Source organism: Nerophis lumbriciformis, linkage group LG10, assembly GCF_033978685.3.
Source record: "Nerophis lumbriciformis linkage group LG10, RoL_Nlum_v2.1, whole genome shotgun sequence".
Lineage (NCBI taxonomy): Eukaryota > Metazoa > Chordata > Actinopteri > Syngnathiformes > Syngnathidae > Nerophis > Nerophis lumbriciformis.
In genome coordinates, this window is record NC_084557.2 from 15,246,175 (window position 1) to 15,266,517 (window position 20,343).

General features: G+C 39.5%; 1 protein-coding gene across 5 annotated transcripts in view; it reads left to right on the top strand.

Moving 5' to 3' along the window:
- LOC133612619 (DNA topoisomerase I, mitochondrial) overlaps positions 1 to 20,343 on the top strand; it is a 70,320-nt gene that overhangs the window by 10,613 nt on the left and 39,364 nt on the right. For 3 of the 5 annotated variants that reach the window (XM_061970201.2, XM_061970199.2, XM_061970198.2), the window contains exons 3-5: positions 3,683 to 3,737; positions 10,722 to 10,771; positions 14,231 to 14,329. In XM_061970201.2, the coding sequence (XP_061826185.1) occupies positions 3,683 to 3,737; positions 10,722 to 10,771; positions 14,231 to 14,329 (204 nt within the window). The remainder of the gene's footprint in view (positions 1 to 3,682; positions 3,738 to 10,721; positions 10,772 to 14,230; positions 14,330 to 20,343) is intronic. The other 2 variants (XM_061970200.2, XM_061970202.2) reach the window with 2 other exon arrangements.

Genomic DNA, 20,343 nt, shown 5'->3' on the forward strand with positions numbered 1-20,343 from the left:
CCATGCCTTGGGCACTAATGCACCCCCATACCATCACAGGTGCTAGGTTTTGAACTTTGCGTCATTACCGTATTTTCCGCACCATAAGGCGCCCTGGGTTATAAGCCGCGCCTTCAATGAACGGCATATTTCAAAACTTTGTCCACCTATAAGCCGCCCCGTGTTATAAGCCGCATCTAACTGCGCTAAAGGAATGTCAAAAAAACAGTCAGATAGGTCAGTCAAACTTTAATAATATATTAAAAACCAGCGTGATGTGGGCGCGCATGGAGTCGTATATCAACATGGACGGAGCTGCGTGAAAAAAGCCACCCGGCCTCTTCGCGTAAACTTACCTTAACCACTCGCTCATCTTTTCTTCATCCATCCATCCCTTCGAGTTAGCTTTTATGATGACGCCGGCTGGAAAGGTCTCTTTTGGCAAGGTCTTCCTTTTGAATATCACCATGGGTGGAAGTTTCTGGCCGTTAGCATGGCAAGCTAGAACCACAGTGAAGGATGACTTCTCATTCCCTGTGGTGCGAATATTCACCGTACGTGCTCCCGTTGTATCCACAGTGCGGTTCACAGGAATATCAAAAGTCAGTGGAACCTCGTCCATGTTGATAATGTTCTCTGGCCGGATCTTTTTTTCAGCTATCTTGTTTTTACAATATGCACGGAAAGTAGCCAGCTTTTCTTGAAAGTCTTTAGGCAGTTGCTGTGAAATAGTAGTCCGTGTGCGGATGGAGAGATTGCGTCTTTTCATGAACCGGAAACCTGTCGCTTAGTAGGAGCCATTTTGTGGTCTTTACAGATGTAAACACACAAAGGAAATGAAACGTAATATCCGCGCGCTTCTTCTTCTTCTACGCGGGCGGGTGGTTGCTTACAGTAGAAGAAGAAGCGCTTCCTGTTCTATGGGGGCGGGTGCTTACCTTGGCGGTTGCTTGCGTAGAAGAAGAAGCACTTCCTCTTCTACGGGGAAAAAAGATGGCGGCTGTTTACCGTAGTTGCGAGACCGAAACTTTATGAAAATGAATCTTAATATTAATCCATATATAAAGCGCACCGGGTTAAAAGCCGCACTGTCAGCTTTTGAGTAAATTTGTGGTTTTTAGGTGCGGCTAATAGTGCGGAAAATACGGTACCTCATTTTCGAAGTCACTTACAATTTCTCTAAGGTGCTTTCTGATTTCTCTTGGAGATCTCTCAGTAGGCGCGTCCGCCATTATACATCGCGATTTGTGGCACCAGTTGCTTTGTTTGGCAGATGTTAGCCAAACTTTTAGGCCGTAATTAGTAGACTGTGCGACCTGTAATAGGCTTAGTTACAGTTGTTGTGGTGGTGTTTCCTCAAGACCCTGCCTCCTGTTCTTTTCAGGGTTCGAAAGTAGGCTGTCTTGTACCTGTGATGTCAAAACAACTTATGGCTGATGTTAGCATCTTAGTATCAATAAATCAATCAAAGTTTACTTATATAGCCCTTGATCACAAATGTCTCAAAGGGCTGCACAAGCCACAATGACATCCTCGGCTCAGATCCCACTTCAGGGCAAGAAAACACTCAACTCAATGGGAACAACGTGAAACCCGCAGATGTGGGGACTCTCTCCCCCGTGGGTGACCGGTGCAATGGATGCCGAGTGGATACAGTTAATAATGTGAGAGTCAAGTCCATAGTAGGGCCAGCATGGCATCCTCTTGCATGTAGATAAGTCGGGGCGCCGAGACGTCACCGACTGATGCATAAGGTGTGGTCCACCCCGGGTCCCAACTTTATAAAGTGAAAGACCAGTCCATTTTGAGGTCAGCAGGGGATCACCTTGAATGGGTACAAATCGGCAGCGCAGAGACCTCACCAACTGATGCACAGAGGAGTGGTCCACCTTTGGTCCCGACTTGAAACAGCTAGCACGTCCTCCGTGGAGGCTGATCCGTGGTCACCTGATAACCTCTCCACGCAGGAGAGGGGGGCAGAGCAGAAAAGGGAGACGACAGATCAACTGGTCTAAAAAGGTGTCTATTTAAAGACTAGAGTATACAAATGAGTTTTAAGATAAGTCTTAAATGCTTGTACTGAGGTAGCATTTGTAACTGTTATCGGAATAGAAAACGCTCTAAAGCCCGCAGACTTTTTTTGGGCTATGGAAATCACTAATAAGCCAGAGTTCCTCGAATGCAGATTTCTGGCTGTGACACATGGTACAATACAATCAGTGAGATAGGATGGAGCTAGACCGTTTAGTATTTTATACGTAAGTAGTAAAACCTTAAAGTCTCATCTTAAGTGCTGAGGAATCCAGTGCAGGTGAGCCAATATATGCGTAATATGATCAATTGTCTTGTTCTTGTCAAAAGTCTAGCAGCCGCATTTTGTACTAACTGTAATTTTTTTATGCTAGACATAGGGAGACTCGAAAATAATACGTTGCAGTAATCGAGACGAGACGAAACGATTGTGTGAATAATGGTCTTTTTTTTTGCCAATTTTACACATTTGAGTAAAATTGTTTAATTGGAATAAATACTACATAATTTATCATTCTATAATCATAGTATGTTTCAGTACAGTTTTCGATCTTTAAGATTCAAACCATTTCACAGTTAAACTGTTTCTACCATTCATTCTACATTCCACTAGCATTTCAGTTGCACTTCAGCAAAATATTTCTACTGTTTATTCAAACTTTTTTCAAAATTAATTCTGAAGTCATTCAGCTTTTAAATTCAGCTTCGGCAATGGTTGGGGCATTCACACACAATTTCTAAAGACATTGTATTTTCTAGTCGATCATGATGTTGAACTGCAAAAACTGAAAAATAACATTTGACCACAAGTAATACATGAGAAAAGAATAAGACCCACGCTATTTCCACCTCCACAATCTGAGATACAATAAAAGGAGTGTTCAGAAAATATATTATTAAGCTACACATAAGGGACAAAGTATCAAACACTATTGTAAAACTTAATACTTTCTGACTCTGTTGCTCATGTGCCGATGCATTTTTACAGATAACTGTTGAACGTCGAAATGCTGTACTGTCTGCTGGGAAATGGTGGTTGGCAGACTGTATGCATTAAATTTATTGCGTTCAATAGTATTAATAAATGATTTAACTCTGATATCTGATGTGCTTATTTCCATGCTTTTGTGAGCAGACAAATGCAGAATGATCTGTCATTACATTTATAATTGAAGGGACCATTGAGGTGAGCGTAGTCACCTATGAAGTATTCATAGGCTACAGTAAGCAAGAAGTGAGCCTCATTGTATTTCAGACTGGAGACAAGTCCTTTTTAGAAAATAATTTCCCTCACATAAGTATCTCCGTTAATATTTTTTCAAAGGAGTAAAATAACATATGGGTTACAATTACAACTGTCTTGCTACTCTGAAGTGTGGAAAGGTTATACTGAAAAGTGACACGAAAGATCTGCAAGGGGAGCATTCGGGACAATGCTCGTCTAATTGGTGGCATTTTACTGCATTGTCTGACTAGAATAGCAACCAGGCCAAGACATGAGTCTAACCACAGCTTTGGATGCCTGTAAAATGTGCCAACAGTCATAAAAGGGGCAAACTAATTGAAGAAAAAGCAGATTAATAATGAAACTGTTAAATATGTTTCAAATATTTTGCTGCAGATTGAGCTTCCCTTTTTTTTTTTTTTTTATTGTTTCTCATATGACCTGCAGTGCAAAGTCAACAAAATCAAGAGCGAAAACTCGGAATGGACAAGTCCAGAAGAAGGTAAACATTTTTTTTCTATTTTACAATGATGGTCATCAATCAGAAAAACGGACACTTGATGGGTCATGCCTGAAGGTTTGTCTCCACAGCGTTTACAAATAACTTTAAAGGAGCCATATGTAATAATCTGGCCAGAAATGGTACTGCAGTCACAGTCAAAATTCTGTAGTTTCCTCCCCCTCTCCCTGACTGAGGTCTCGATCGACTAGGCTACTCCAAGGAACTTCAAACTTCCACTGCCTCTTAATAAGGGTTGAGATGCTGGGACCATAATAGCTGAATAGACAAGCGTTTTGTCAATAACACATCTATAGCCAACACATTTTACACAGCAATTAGGCTATTTTCAGGAAGAAGTACGTCATGCCTGCATACACTATCACAACAAATGGCAATCATATGGTTGTCAGTACTAGCAGAAAACAAAGACTAAAACAAACTACAACCAACGCTGGCAATGGTTATACTCGTGAAAATAAGTAGAGAGGAGACCTCTTACCAAGATATGGCTATAGGCTACTGTTTCAAACGTTTCAAATTGCCATTTACTGTAACTTGGTACATATAGTCCACAATATGCAAACACGAATGAAGAATTATTTTGTCATGTGATTTGGCTTTCTCCAAACAGTTCACATTGGCATGATAGCCGGGTTTGAACCCATTTCCTCAACATAACAGCAGAGAACGAAATAGGCACCAATATCCACATAGGTCAGTTCGAATACACATCAACATACAGGCTAACGAGCATATATTTCGCCTATATGTCGATGTGTCATTGACCGGGCTTGCATGCTAAAAGCATTACACTAGGAGCTAAGCACCATCACACTAAGCATTCATTGCACCAACATACGAGCTTTGTTAGAGAAGATCATAGACTGTATTTGACAATATAGTTTACGTACAAAATGTCCATTTCCATTTATTACAAGTAATAATAAAAAAATGTAAATGCCTTACTTACCTATCAAGGAGGAAATTAGCAAGTTTGGCATCAGATGAAAAAAATCTTCTCTGATAGAAATCCATGTTTTGTTACTGGCTTTGTCATGAATAAATTGAGGATCGAAACGACGCCTTTTAGATTTACTAAGGTCTGACATGTTTAGTAACTTTACCAGTGGCAGTAGCTAGACAAAGATGGCCTTGTGTAACTGGCAACCTGGATGTAACACACTTGTGGACTTTCTAATTGTTCAAACGCTAGAGGGCGGGACATCAAAATGAAAACAATAACAAGATTTTGGGGCTCTAAATCTAATTTTGAAATGAGCATATCCCAGCTGAACTACTGTTATCAGTTACAAAGGTATTCGAAAAGAACATATCAGGGCCATTTAATGATGACTTGACATGAAATTATTACATATGGCTCCTTTAAAGCATGTACATAGATTTTGGACTTTGTGGCACAGAAATATACTGTAGGTCTTTTATTTACAACACTTTAAATCACTGTTATTTCTACTTACTTGGTGTTACTAAGTGTTATAAAGTAACAATGTTGCACACAAAGACTATTTATAAATATATTTTCTGTATGACTCAAATCCTTTTTAGCATTTTCTTAAGTTAATCATGTTGCCAATATGATTTTCGTTTTTGAAAGATAATTCAATAATTATACACCTTGCCTTTCTACAGCCTGCGTAATGTCTGTTGTGTGACAAAGCAATTGCAGAGAAAGTCATACAGCGAAGCAGGCGATAGGGTTAGGTAAGGTGTGTTTTTTGTAGAGGACATATGTTACATATTGGCCCACTAGTCTCTTAGTATTTAGGCTGACCTGAATATAGAACCGTACAAAATCTGTGTCATCATTGATAAAGAGGGTATGGTCATGATGATGTGAGTCTATCCATAATTATTGCTGTCTTAGAATCGGCAGGTCACCGAACAGATGCTAAGTTGTGACCCAGTGACCCCAACTCAGACCGTCATAGTGACAGAACAGTGTTTTCTCCAGTTGCAATGCTATTTATAGTCCCCCCAAAATGAATTAATATAAACTAAGCACACAAGTAAAGACATTTGTGTTTGGTCGATTGTCTTTGTGAAACAATCCTTCTTGGCACCAACTCTTGTCGCAATGCCTGGTATTAATTACCCTTTTAAATACTGTCCCATCTGTAAGGAACATGCATTTGTGGGATGAGTAGCAGAGCTGAGGAGGTGGGTTGCGCCAATGAAAAAGAAGACTCTTATCAGTACTTTAAAGGGGAACATTATCACCAGACCTATGTAAGCGTCAATATATACCTTGATGTTGCAGAAAAAAGACCATATATTTTTTTAACCGATTTCCGAACTCTAAATGGTGAATTTTGGCGAATTAAACGCCTTTCTAATATTCGCTCTCGGAGCGATGACGTCGCAACGTGGCGTCACATCGGGAAGCAATCCGCCATTTTCTCAAACACAGAGTCAAATCAGCTCTGTTATTTTCCGTTTTTTCGACTGTTGTCCGTACCTTGGAGACATCATGCCTCGTCTGTGTGTTGTCGGAGGGTGTAACAACACGAACAGGGACGGATTCAAGTTGCACCTGTGGCCCAAAGATGCGAAAGTGGCAAGAAATTGGACGTTTGTTCCGCACACTTTACCGACGAAAGCTATGCTACGACAGAGATGGAAAGAATGTGTGGATATCCTGCAACACTCAAAGCAGATGCATTTCCAACGATAAAGTCAAAGAAATCTGCCGCCAGACCCCCATTGAATCTGCCGGAGTGTGAGAGCAATTCAGGGACAAAGGACCTCGGTAGCATGGCAAGCAATGGCGGCAGTTTATTCCCGCAGACGAGCGAGCTAAACCCCCTATCGACCCTAGCTTCCCTGGCCTGCTGAAATCAACTCTAATACTGAACAGATCAGCTTTCAGGAAAAGAGCGCGGATGAGGGTATGTCTCCAGATTATATTAATTGATGAAAATTGGGCTGTCTGCACTCTCAAAGTGCATGTTGTTGCCAAATGTATTTCATATGCTGTAAACCTAGTTCATAGTTGTTAGTTTCCTTTAATGCCAAACAAACACATACCAATCGTTGGTTAGAAGGCGATCGCCGAATTCGTCCTCGCTTTCTCCCGTGTCGCTGGCTGTCGTGTCGTTTTCGTCGGTTTCGCTTGCATACGGTTCAAACCGATATGGCTCAATAGCTTCAGTTTCTTCTTCAATTTCGTTTTTGCTACCTGCCTCCACACTACAACCATCCGTTTCAATACATTCGTAATCTGTTGAATCGCTTCAGCCGCTGAAATCCGAATCTGAATCCGAGCTAATGTCGCTATAGCTTGCTGTTCTTTCCGCCATGTTTGTTTGTGTTTGCTTCACTATGTGACGTCACAGGAAAATGGACGGGTGTTTATAACGATGGTTAAAATCAGGCACTTTGAAGCTTTTTTTAGGGATATTGCGTGATGGGTAACATTTTGAAAAAAACTTCGAAAAATATAATAAGCCACTGGGAACTGATTTTTAATGGTTTTAACCATTCTGCAATTGTGATAATGTTCCCCTTTAATACTTTTCACATTTTCTTTTAGTCAGACAATATTTTTAGTATATTAAATGGAATTTTTACCTGACATGCTTTGGCTGTCATCTGCAGTCTTCTTCAGAAGGGTCAACTGACCACTGGTGTTGCCTATCAGCTGTACTTACAGGCGTGACCCACCAGGCAGACATGTCAAGTCTACCTGGTTGTTTTTTCTTTTCAAGTCCTGATGCATTTTTTGACTATATGCAGATTGTTATCCATTGGGGTTTTGGTGAACAACGAAATGACATCAAGTGAAATTAACATTTCATCTGGTTCCAATTTTATTGTGTTGAGATCCCGTGCGAGTTGATTAGAATTTTCGCAGTGGTATTGTGAGTGCAAGGAGGGGTTTTATTATTTCAACGAGCGCTTTTGATAAATTATCTGTGTGGAGTTTGTATGTTCTCCCCGTTACTGCGTGGGTTTCCTCCGGGTACTCCGGCTTCCTCCCACCTCCGAAGACATGCACCTGGGGATAGGTTGATTGGCAACACTAAAAATTGGCCATAGTGTGTGGATGTGAGTGTGAATGTTGTCTGTCTATCTGTGTTGGCCCTGCGAAGTGCTGGCGACTTGTCCAGGGTCTACCCCGCCTTCCACCCGAATGCAGCTGAGATAGGCTCCAGCACCCCCCCGTGACCATGAAAGGGACAAGCGGTAGAAAATGGATAGATATGTAACGGAACCTATACTGTCTACTATTGGGTATAGTGGGGTATCTTTTTGGGGGGAATTTTGAGGGTGCTGTAAATTCTTGGTGTGACATTCGCTGTGGGTGTTAAAAATACATCTTGATCTCGTGTTATTTTTTTGCTTTTGACTAATGGTTTGAAGAGAGTCTTGAGCATTTTTTTTTTCTATTCTTCTGTGGGACTTTTTTTTAATATCATGTACATGTTATCTTTTAGCATTGTTTCCATTTGTTTTTCATATGCAAGAATGTCCATTATTACTGTAGTTCTTCCTTTTGTCTGCTAGGATGATGGTGATGTTTTTGTCTATTGAGTGTAATTATAGCTCGTCTTTCCTTTTCTGTGATGGTACTTAGCTTGGAGTTTTGCTGTTTTTAATACCCCTGCCACTGCCTTCTGCCTCTGCTCGGTTATTTTCTGAGGCGCCAATTCTGTAGCTAAAATGAAATCTTCTTTTGGCAACTATTTTGGCGTGATGGCGAAGTTTGGACCGCGTTAGAGTACACTCTTTTCTGTTTGAGCGAGCGATGAGAGGGATGCAGACCCACTTTTCGTTTGTGTTCATGTGTGTCTCCTTTTTTTCTTTTTCTGTGGTTAAGCTTTTTAAATTTATCTGGCGTCCTTTAGGTATTGGAAATTCTTGTTCGTAGATTATTTTAAGTTGTGTTTCTATTAACATTTTTTGTATCGTGTGCTGTTGGGAAGATTTGCTGGAAGTTGTCCATTTTCGCTGCCGCTTGCTCGTGCCAATCTTGTTCGCTGTGGTCTGTATCCTTTTCTTCATTAGTTATTTTCGTGCTTTGGTAATGACTTTTTCTGCGTTAGTGGTTCTCATGTGGGTTTTTTTATGTTAAGGCTTGTTGCCATAATCTCCATGTCTCTGCATCATAGGTTAAATTGTAGATGGTTTTTGTAGCATAAATCTCTCCAAGTGGTGCAGGGATTTAACATATTTGTATCAAAGTCTTTCTTTAAGCTGCTCAAAAATATTCATTGTCTTCTCAATCAGGCAGCACGGTGGAAGAGGGGTTAGTGCATCTGCCTCACAATACAAAGGTCCTGAGTAGTCTTGGGTTCAATCCCGGGCTCGGGATTTTTCTGTGTGGAGTTTGCATGTTCTCCCCGTGACTGCGTGGGTTCCCTCCGGGTACTCCGGCTTCCTCCCACCTCCAAAGACATGCACCTGGGGATAAGTTGATTGGCAACACTAAATTGGCCCTAGTGTGTGAATGTTGTCTGTCTATCTGTGTTGGCCCTGCGATGAGGTGGCGACTTGTCCAGGGTGTACCCCGCCTTCCGCCCGATTGCAGCTGAGATAGGCTCCAGCGACCCCAAAGGGAATAAGCGGTAGAAAATGGATGGATGGGTCTTCTCAATCATATACTTTTCAAATACTGCTTTGTCACACCAATTTGCTGGTCCAGAGGGTGCTCTCCAGCGTACATCTGTAGAAGCTCCTAAGTATTGAGCTCCCTAGTCCAGCACGCTGCAGCTTTCTGAGGCGGTCGAGGCACTGGTGTGCCTTAAGCAGACATAAGGTGTTGTGGCTCCAGGTGAGGTCCTTGGATAGTTGAACCCCAAGATACCAGAAGCTGGGGAACCTTTCCAAAGCTGGATATCTAGCATCCAGTTCCTCTGTGAGAGATTCACCCCTAGCATGTCCAGCTTCTTCACTAGGGTCTGTGGGAGAATAGTGGTGAAGGCGGCATTAAAGTCCAGGAAAAACAGGGGTTCTTGCTCTCTGGGTGGGTGAGGACTGTGTGGACCACTGATGAGATCATGTCATCAGTGGAGCGGTTCTTCCTGTAGGTGAACTGGTGAGGAGGGTCCATGGTAAAATTGATGGAGGTTTTAATCTGGCCCATCATTCATACCTGTCACTGTAGAGCTCTTTAGTACAGGAATGATGGACACTGTCCTCAAGCAGGTTGGCAGTTCACTAGCACCTTAGTCAGTTGGTGGCGACAGTCCCTCTCAGTACACGTCCTCGGATGTTGTCTGGGCCTGCAGCTTTGCGGGTGTTGGTCCTTTGTAGGGGTTAACCTGAAAGGTGTCTTATCAGGTGGTGGTGTGAGTCTGACACTGAGGTTTTCACGGTTTTCAATCATTTTAATTGAAAACGGTAATATTTTTTGGAGTTTTTGCGCAGTTTATTATTAATACCTGCAATTGTTAAATTCCTAAATACATCATTTGAACATTTTGTCCGGATTTTCAAGTCAAAGTATAATAATGTTGTAATAAAACTATGTGCCAATAAGTGCTTTCAAGTAAAAGACAGAGCGCACACACAGTGCGAAAGAAAGAGACAAAGGGAGATTGATCGCCATTAAAAAAAAAAAGGTCCTGAGCAGTCGTGGGTTCAATCCCGGGCTCGGGATCTTTCTGTGTGGAGTTTGCATGTTCTCCCCGTGACTGCGTGGGTTCCCTCCGGGTACTCCAGCTTCCTCCCACCTCCAAAAACATGCACCTGGGGATAGGTTGATTGGCAACACTAAATTGACCCTAGTGTGTGAATGTGAGTGTGAATGTTGTCTGTCTATCTGTGTTGACCCTGTGATGAGGAGGCAACTTGTCCACCTGATTGTAGCTGAGATAGGCTACAGCGCCCCCCGCGACCCGAAGGGATTAAGCGGTAGAAAATGGATGGATGGATGGATAAAAAAAACACCCAAAACAATATATCACATCCTAAGATTTTCATGTACAATAAGTGACAATATTGCTGTTTTCATCTATTTCCCAGCAGGTGAAACCACCACAGGCTGAGATGCTGAAATCACCCAACAGTAACAGGTAGGGTTTTAAATTTCAAACTTTTTGGGGAATTGTGCTTATTCACAATTCTTATGTAAGACAAGCATACACGTTTTTCTTATGCATTCTAACTAGTAGAATAAACACGAGCCAAAGTCAGCTAACAGTGGAGGGAATTGGATTTGCTCTATTCCTCCTATAAAGCGCTCTAAAAAACCTCCAACATTTCATATACAGACTAAGTATATATGTAATGTAGTGACAGACATTCATAATAACACGTGGTATTTACATATTTTGGTCATTTTAAGCATACAGTGGCCTATTAATTTCACAAAAGTGCCACAATATTCATTATTTTCTTCAACAAAATTGAACTATTGGGACAGCGTGGCGCAGTGGAAGAGTGGCCGTGCGCGACCCGAGGGTCCCTGGTTCAATCCCCACCTAGTACCAACCTCGTCATGTCCGTTGTGTCCTGAGCAAGACACTTCACCCTTGCTCCTGATGGGTGCTGGTAGCGCCTTGCATGGCAGCTCCCTCCATCAGTGTGTGAATGTGTGTGTGAATGGGTAAATGTGGAAGTAGTGTCAAAGCGCTTTGAGTACCTTGAAGGTAGAAAAGCGCTATATAAGTACAACCCATTTATCATTTATAACTATTACTAATAATGGCAGACTTTGTGAGCCAAGAACCTTATATTTTTGAGCCTGAATATATGGAGGACAAGCTACAAGTTTTAGAAACTGCTAAACAGATCCAGCTTTTGTGAAACACTAAGCATCATGCATAAATATTGCTAAGTGGAGCAAGTAATGAAACAACCACCTACAACAATGTCTGCTCTCACTGGGATGTCGACTGATGGGATGTTCATATCTTTCCATTTTGATGAAGAAATAATAATTCTCACGCAGGTACAAAAAAAAAAAAGGTTTTCGCAAATTAGCGCCTTTTCGTCATCTCCGGGTCTAAGTTGAAAGTCAAAGTTGACCAACGTCTTGATTTACGGCCACAACCTTCTACTTACTATACAAGTGAGAGGCATGATTTATAACCTAGAATTAACTTTCACCTACTCCGAAGCGATGCAGCAGCTCAGTAGGTCAACATTGTAGTTGTATAAGCTAGTTACTGCTCTGTGATCACAACGCCGCTAATAGTAGTTTGTCTGCGTAAGCGCTTATAATAACGATATCCCAAAGACTTGGTTTATATTTAGGTCTCGAGACGTAAATGGAGTATTTTCAGTGGTTTTTAGGTGTTTTTAGAGGGCTTCAATATAGTACTCCCAGTAACTGCATTGTTCATATCTTGCCATATTTGACAAATTATGATATATAAAAAAAAATATATGTGTGTGTATCGTATTTTTCGGAGTATAAGTCGCACCAGCCGAAAGTGCATACTAAAGAAAAAAAAAAACATAAGTCGCACTGGAGTATAAATCGCATTTTTTTTGTTTGATAAAACCCAACACCAAGGATAGACATTTGAAAGGCAATTTAAAATAAATAAAGAATAGTGAACAACAGGCTGAATAAGTGTACGTTATATGACGCATAACCAACTGAGAACGTGCCTGGTATGTTAACGTAACATATTATGGTAAGAGTCATTCAAATAACTATAACATATAGAACATGTTATACGTTTACCAAACAATCTGTCACTCCTAATCGCTAAATCTGATAAAATCTTATACGTCTCGTCTCTTACGTGAATGAGCTAAATAATAATATTTGATATTTTACAGTAATGTGTTAATAATTTCACACATAAGTCGCTCCTGAGTATAAGTCGCACCCCCGGCCAAACTATGAAAAAAACTGCGACTTATAGTCCGAAAAATACGGTATATGTGTGTTTATACATGTATATGTGTGTATATATGTTTATACACGTATATGTATATATGTTTATACACATATGTATACACATGAATGAGAAGAAAGTTGCGTCAGAAGTCGTGAAAGTAGCTGATTCTAAACAAAAGTTGAACGCATTCTAGCACACATTAGGTCAAAGAAATGTAAACAGAAAAGTCCATATTAGACCAGTTTTTATATATTTTAGGGAAAGTCTTAGGGCAATTGCTACTTACTGTTACTTCAACGTACGAGCTCAATTGGTTTCATGACCCAACTCGTAACTCAAAAGACTCGTATTTCAAATCAGCCACTTGTATTTAAAATGCATTCAAATCAATTGGTTGGCACCACCCAAAACAGCATAATTTTAATGTGCAACCTACTTAAGAAAAAAAAAACTTTTAGATACATATCTTATACAAATCAATACAATAGAAGTTATTACAAACACCTAGGGGTGTTTGATGAAATAATGTAATATTGTACAGCATTTACTTGGAGTCCAGATTTATGCGATGTCTCCTACAGACTGATTTTCCGTACTGTAACAATAGGAACTATAAACTAGTTTATTGCACATGGATGATGGACCAAAAAGATCAGAATTGACAGCAACTGACGCGTATGTTTGCACAAGACTCAGTGGGCAAGGCTGATATTTTCACGGAACAGTGTTTGCTGTGTGGATGTTATTTTGGTGCTGAAGCTGAATTCCGCTTCAGAGTGCCGGCTGACACCGCTGCGGTCGGGCTGTTTTTGCCGAGTCTGCTATATGTAGGGCTGGATGATTATAACACAAATAATAATTGCAATTATTTTGATTGATATTGTAATCATGATTAATTACCCGATTATTCAATAATTTGAAAACATTAGTATTTGTGTGTGCCACCAAATGCAACTTTAAATATAGTTTAAGAAAAAAAAAACCCTGAATATAATTTAGTGACGAATAAACCACATGAAGTAAAATAATAGCCATACATTTAAATAATAGCGATATAAAAAAACAATACTATTTTTTCAATTTAAATTTTTTTCAGTCTAAACATGTTTGTTAATGCAAAAATCCTCACATCTATTGGTGTAATACATTTACAAATACCAGTATTTTAGGTTAAAGCATAATTTTGTAAATGTATCAAAAAGTGCTTTAAGTACATTATGCTTGTGCAAGGTACTTTTTTGAAACCTTTATTTTGTTAGCACAGTCAGACCAGATGTGGCGCACTGCGCTGTTATTGTGAGGGGGTGGGGGGGGGACGTGTGCTGTGCTGTGCTGTTCTCAGCTTGACGAGTAAAGTGACTCACTTAACTTCAAAGGAGAATTGGGACATCCCCTTGCTCGAGGTGAACGCACAAAACGGAGGCCAAAAGCCTAAGAAGAGGTTTAAGGTAGAGATTTAGGGTTGAGAAAGAAGGCAAAAAAAAAAAAAAGATACACAATCTTGACTACTGGAGGGTTGTAAAGTATATATGATGCTGATGTTAATGTGAGACAGTGGTTTAAACTAAAAGTGACTTTGGAGGCATAGTTGATTCTGCGCATTCACTGTAACAACTCGAAGAATGAGTCACAGACACACTTAATATAGATTTGTGTCAAATCTATATTTTCTTGCAATAGGGAGCCAGAAGACAGCGACTTCACCACAAAGAAGAAAGGAGTGAAAAGAAAACTCATCAAAGATGAACCTGCAGAGGCTCCCACCAGTGACACATTAAAGTAAGTCAACCAGTGATCATTTTGACAAGTTTTTAATGTCGTTTTAGTCAGTCTTCTGACAAAAATGTGTTTGTCTAATTTTAAATGTATTTAGTTTTAGTCAATTAAATTACAGTACACATTTTAGTCAGCTAAAATTACAGATAATTCAGTTGACTAAAATAAAAAGTATAAAAGATAAGGCCTCTTTAAAGTTTGTTTTATTTAGACTACTTATGAAGCATTTGTTTAACACAAAAGTAGCATGATCTTATGGTCAGGAATGATGTAGTTAGTCATATTTCGCTCCACAGGTCAATGCCAATAAATGTCTTTCAGGCAAAAAAAAAATGTTTGTGCTACGTCTCTGGCAATACACTATGCATGTGTGTTGTGCAATGTAGTTATGATGCATGCTTTCATCATAATTTGTTTGAGCGTAGAGAACCGGATGCAGCAAATAAATGTATGTGGCAGGGCAAATGTCATCCATCCCTCCATTTTCTACCACTTGTCTCTCTCAGGATTGTAAGAGGGTTGGAGCCTTTCATGTGTTAATAAATATCCACCTCAACTAAATAGGAAATGCTTCATACACTTACCGTATTTTTCGGAGTATAAGTCGCACCTGCCGAAAATGCATAATAAAAAAGGAAAAAAACATATAAGTCGCACTGGAGCCCAGCCAAACCATGAAAAAAAACTGTGACTTATAGTCGGAAAAATACGGTACTCTTTTTTTTGCTGCGCGTGTGACGTAAATGCGGCGGACCACATTCAGAGTTGTCAAGCCTTTCGATTCACCATTGAAAATAAACGATTCCTTGAGGCAGAGAAAATTACTTATTCATTTTTTTGTAAAGAATAAACACGGTACAAGAACTAGCTTTAACTTAGTTATGTAGATGTCAGAATGGATCACTCGCCTGCTGATGGCATCATGGCAGGAAAAATTAAACGTGTCCTATTCACTTTCTCCCAGGTGTACACATATTAAGATGTAAACCTGTTAAATCTATACGTTTTGTTTTTGGCGGTGAGAAATGTAACTCCCTTATCTCACAAGGAAAATAATCTCATTTGGTTCTCTTTTGTAAATAACTCCCAGCCCCTCTTTCCTACATACAGTAGAGCAAAAAAGTATTTGATCAGTCACCAATTGTGCAAATTCTCCCACTTAAAAAGATGAGACAAAATGAGAAAAAAAAATCCAGAAAATCACTGTCTGATTTTTTAAGAATTTATTTGCAAATTATGGTGGAAAATAAGTATTTGGTCAATAACAAAAGTTAATCTCAATACTTGATATACCCTTTGTTGGCAATGACAGAGGTCAAACATTTTCTATAAGTCTTGACAAGGTTTTCCACACACTGTTGCTGGTATTTTGGCCCATTCCTCCATGCAGATCTCCTCTCGAGCAGTGATGTGTCAGAGTTGTCGCTGGGCAACACAGACTTTTAACTCCTTCCAAAGATTTTCTATGGGGTTGAGATCTGGAGACTGGCTGGGCCACTCCAGGACCTAAAAATGCTTCTTATGAAGCCACTCCTTCGTTGCCCGGGCGGTGTGTTTGGGATTATTGTCATGCTGAAAGACCCAGCCATGTTTCATCTTCAATGCCCTTGTTGATGGAAGGTGGTTTTTAATCAAAATCTCACACTACATGGCCCCTTTCCTTTACACGGATCAGTCGTCCTGGTCTCTTTGCAGAAAAACGGCCCCAAAACATGTTTTCTCCCCCATGCTTCACAGTGTGTCTGGTGTTCTTTGGATGCAACTCATCATTCCATCTCCTCCAGACATGGCAAGTTGAGTTTTTACCAAAAACGTCTATTTTGTAGTATGTTGAAGAGGTTCATTTAGCCTACTGATGTGTATTTATAAATGATTGCTGTATATAGGCTAGTAAGGTAAAGTTTTGTACCTGACAAGTTTCGGCTACCTTGCTTCTGACGTCACGCTAACATCACGTGACACCTCTGATGAAGGCTGCAGAAGCAAGGTAGCCGAAACTTATCAGGTACAAAACTTTACCTTACTAGCCTATATATAGCAATCATTTATAAATACACATCAGTAGGCTAAATTAACCTCTTCAACAGCCTATATACATCAACCATTTATAAAAACGTCTATTTTGGTTTCATCTAACCATATGACATTCTCCCAATACTAGGGATGTCCGATAATGGCTTTTTGCCGATATCCGATATTGTCCAACTCTTTGATTACCGATACCGATATCAACCGATTCCGATATCAACCGATACATGCAGTCGTGGAATTAACACAATATTATGCCTAATTTGGACAACCAGGTATGGTGAAGATAAGGTACTTTTTAAAAAAAATTAATAAAATAAGATAAATAAATTAAAAAAGAAAAGTAAAACAATATGAATATAAAACAATATAAAAACAGTTACATAGAAACTAGTAATTAATGAAAATGAGTAAAACTAACTGTTAAAGGTTAGTACTATTAGTGGACAAGCAGCACGCACAATCATGTGTGCTTACGGACTGTATCCCTTGCAGACTGTATTGATATATATTGATATATAATGTAGGAACCAGAATATTAACAACAGAAAGAAACAACCCTTTTGTGTGAATTAGTGTGAATGAGTGTAAATGGGGGAGGGAGTTTTTTTGGGTTGGTGCACTAATTGTAAGTGTATCTTGTGTTTTTTATGTTGATTTAATAAAACAAAACAAAAAAATTATACCGATAAAAAAAAAAAACGATACCGATAATTTCCGATGTTACATTTTAACGCATTTATCACATCCCTACCCAATACTCTTCTGGATCATTCAAAAGTTCTCTAACAAACTTCAGACGGGCATGGACATGTACTGGCTTAAGCAGGGGGACACGTCTGGCACTGCAGGATTTGAGTAGTGTGTTACTGATGGTAGCCTTTGTTACTTTGGTCCCAGCTCTCTGCAGGTCATTCACAAGGTCCCCCCGTGTGATTCTGGGATTTTTGCTCACCGTTCTTGTGATCATTTTGACCCCACGGGGTGAGATCTTGCGTTAAATGCTGTTAAATGTCTTTGAGGTGCATTTTGTAGTAATAAACAAAATAAAATGTAAATAATTCTGTGACAAATGACAATTACACAAATGTTAACATGCTTAACATTTTTCAAATAAAAAGGACGTTTTTTATGTATATACTGTATGCTTAGCACTTAAAAGTATCATTCGAAGGCAAATTCAAGCAAGTCAAGTATAAATGTGCACTGCAATTTTTCAACTATGAAAATTAACCATTAGTTTAACAGAAAATTAATTGTATGTGTGTCGAGGCAGCATTCATAATTTTTCTGACTAATCCCATTGTCTCCAGCTGTGGAGAACCCAGCTTTGAAGAACCCAGAAAAGGTAGCGTTCAAACCGCCGGTCAGATACCGTCTCGAAGTGAAGTGAATTATATTTATATAGCGCTTTTCTCTAGTGACTCAAAGCGCTTTTACATAGTGACACCCAATATCTAAGTTCCATTTAAACCAGTGTGGGTGGCACTGGGAGCAGGTGGGTAAAGTGTCTTGCCCAAGGACACAACGGCAATGACTAGGATGGTGGAAGCGGGTATTGAACCTGGAACCCTCAAGTTGCTGGCACGGCCGCTCTACAAACCGAGCTATACCGCCCCATGTCTCGCCCTGTGACATTCAAACATTCTTTTGACATTTACAGTTAATAATAGCATGTTTTAACATGATAGACAGTGTTAGTTTTTTACTTACCTGCAGTATTAACAGCAAACAACTTTTTGACTTTTCCACAGCTTCTGGTGGTGATTTACTTCTGTCTTGGAGGGAATCAAAAGCGCGTCATTCATTCAACGTTCCCATGCTGTTTATGGTAGTATTTTGTCAATTTAATGCGATATCCACCTTGCTAGTATTGCAAGTTGCCCTGTCGTCTTCCTCTCCCGTGATTAATTCTGAAGTTTGTGCTGCTGATCGGCGCTGTGCGTGCGGACGTCATGCATACCCACAAGTATCGATAAGGGAATCGTTAACAAAACTTCAAATAATTCCCAGGAATGGAACCCCTCTGAGCCAGTTCTCAACAAGAATTGGTTTTGGACTCCCATCCCTGCTGATAGTTATTGCCCACACAACCCTGTATAGAAAACATGAACCAGGTTCAGCATTCGCCGATCCAAATTATACTTTGACAAGTCAAAGTGAACTGTATTTTGGTGGGAATGGCTGCAGAAAGGAGAAGTGTCTGAAAAGCCTTCATAATGCTAATCAAGTGGAAATTCAATTTTTTTTTAGCCGTTGCAGGAATTTAAACAGTTATGGCTTTTATAAAATATTGATTGAAAAAAATGTACTTGCAGATAAGGCTGAAACGACGCGTCGACATAGTCGACGTCATCGATTATATAAATACGTCAACGCCGTTTTTGTGCGTCGACGCGTCGCATACCGTATTTCCTTGAATAGCCGCCGGGGCGCTAATTAATTTAAAACCTCTTCTCACTCCTGCGCTTACCAAAAGGCGTGGGGTAAATTTAGGCCTGTGCTTATAAATTTGAGTGATGTAAGGATACCATCATGAAAAGCACATTTAATTAAAAAAAACGTTATTATGGTCTTACCTTTACTTATGAGTCCATGCGCAGCTGCTTCTGATCAATAGCATTGATAACTTGTTTATAGAAGTCTTCCTTATCTTTCTTCAGTTTTAAAAGTCTCTTTGTCTCGATGGAGATATTTCTTTAAGTATTACCTCCTGCTTCGATTGAAAGTCCAGTTTAGAAAACTGTTTTATTTTAGATATGTAATTCTCCATGTTAAAAGTGCAAGCAAACGATCGCTGCTCACTCTTGTGGCTTGTTGTCTTCTTCTGCAGCACCGGTCTTCTGCAGTACCGGTCTTCTGCAGTACCGGTAGTCGCAAGAAGGATCACTAGCGCCCTCTACCACCAGGAGGCGGGAGTCATTTAATGACTCATATTTGACACACGCAGCTACTGTATATTAATAAAACATAGCTGCTTACTGTTCTTTTTAGCATATTCAATAGCTTGGACCTTAAATCCTATTGAATAGCTCTTAATCTTCATCTCAAATTATTGAAATCAGTCTCCTCCATTTTGAAAATGATGACAGGTGAAGTGTCACTCATGACGTGACGAGTTTGACCCGGCGGAAGTTCTAGACATATGCTAATTATTTTGCGAACGAGTTTGACCCGGCGAAAATTCCAGACATGCGCTAATAAAATTAATATTTTTCGAAACGAGTTTGATCCGGCGTTAATCCTGAGCCGGCGGTAAGGCCAAGCATGCGCTAATTATTTTGCGAAACGAGTTTGATCCGGCAGTAATTCGAGGCATGCGAATACTATATACCCGGCGTCAATTCAAGGAAATACGCACTTTTTTGTATCGGATGTTTATCTTTATTTTTCCACATTTTAAAGCAAAATAAGCAATACTTTTACTTTTGAAATGCTTATACTAGTGCAGAATATTAAGATTTGCACTGTTTATTTTACATTTGCACATTAAAAAGCAAATAAGCTACTTTTAATTTTGTTAAATGTTAAAAGTTTTAAATGTTTACATTGTTACAGAATATTTTGTCATGTTGTCAATGTTGACTGAGTGGCCATACTTTTTTTTTTTTTGTAAATAAATGCCTTTTGAAAAAACTGGCCTACATTTATTTTTTCATCTTCATTTTAAATAAAAAAATAATCGGTAAAAGGAAAAATAATCTATAGATTAATCGAAAAAATAATCTACAGATTAAGCGATTAATCGAAAAAATAATCTATAGATTAATCGATAGAAAAATAATCGTTAGCTGCAGCCTTACTTGCAGAGCTCACTTATAGTTATGTAAAGTGTCAGGCAATAATGTCTGTAAGTAAGATGAATAACTTTTGTGGTTATATTTTTCCCCAATGCATTCGTTGTCAACAAAAAAGAGTTATTTTCCATCATGTCGTTTTGTTAAAGGTGCTGTTTGCAAATTACTCAGTTACATTTTTCAAACCAATAA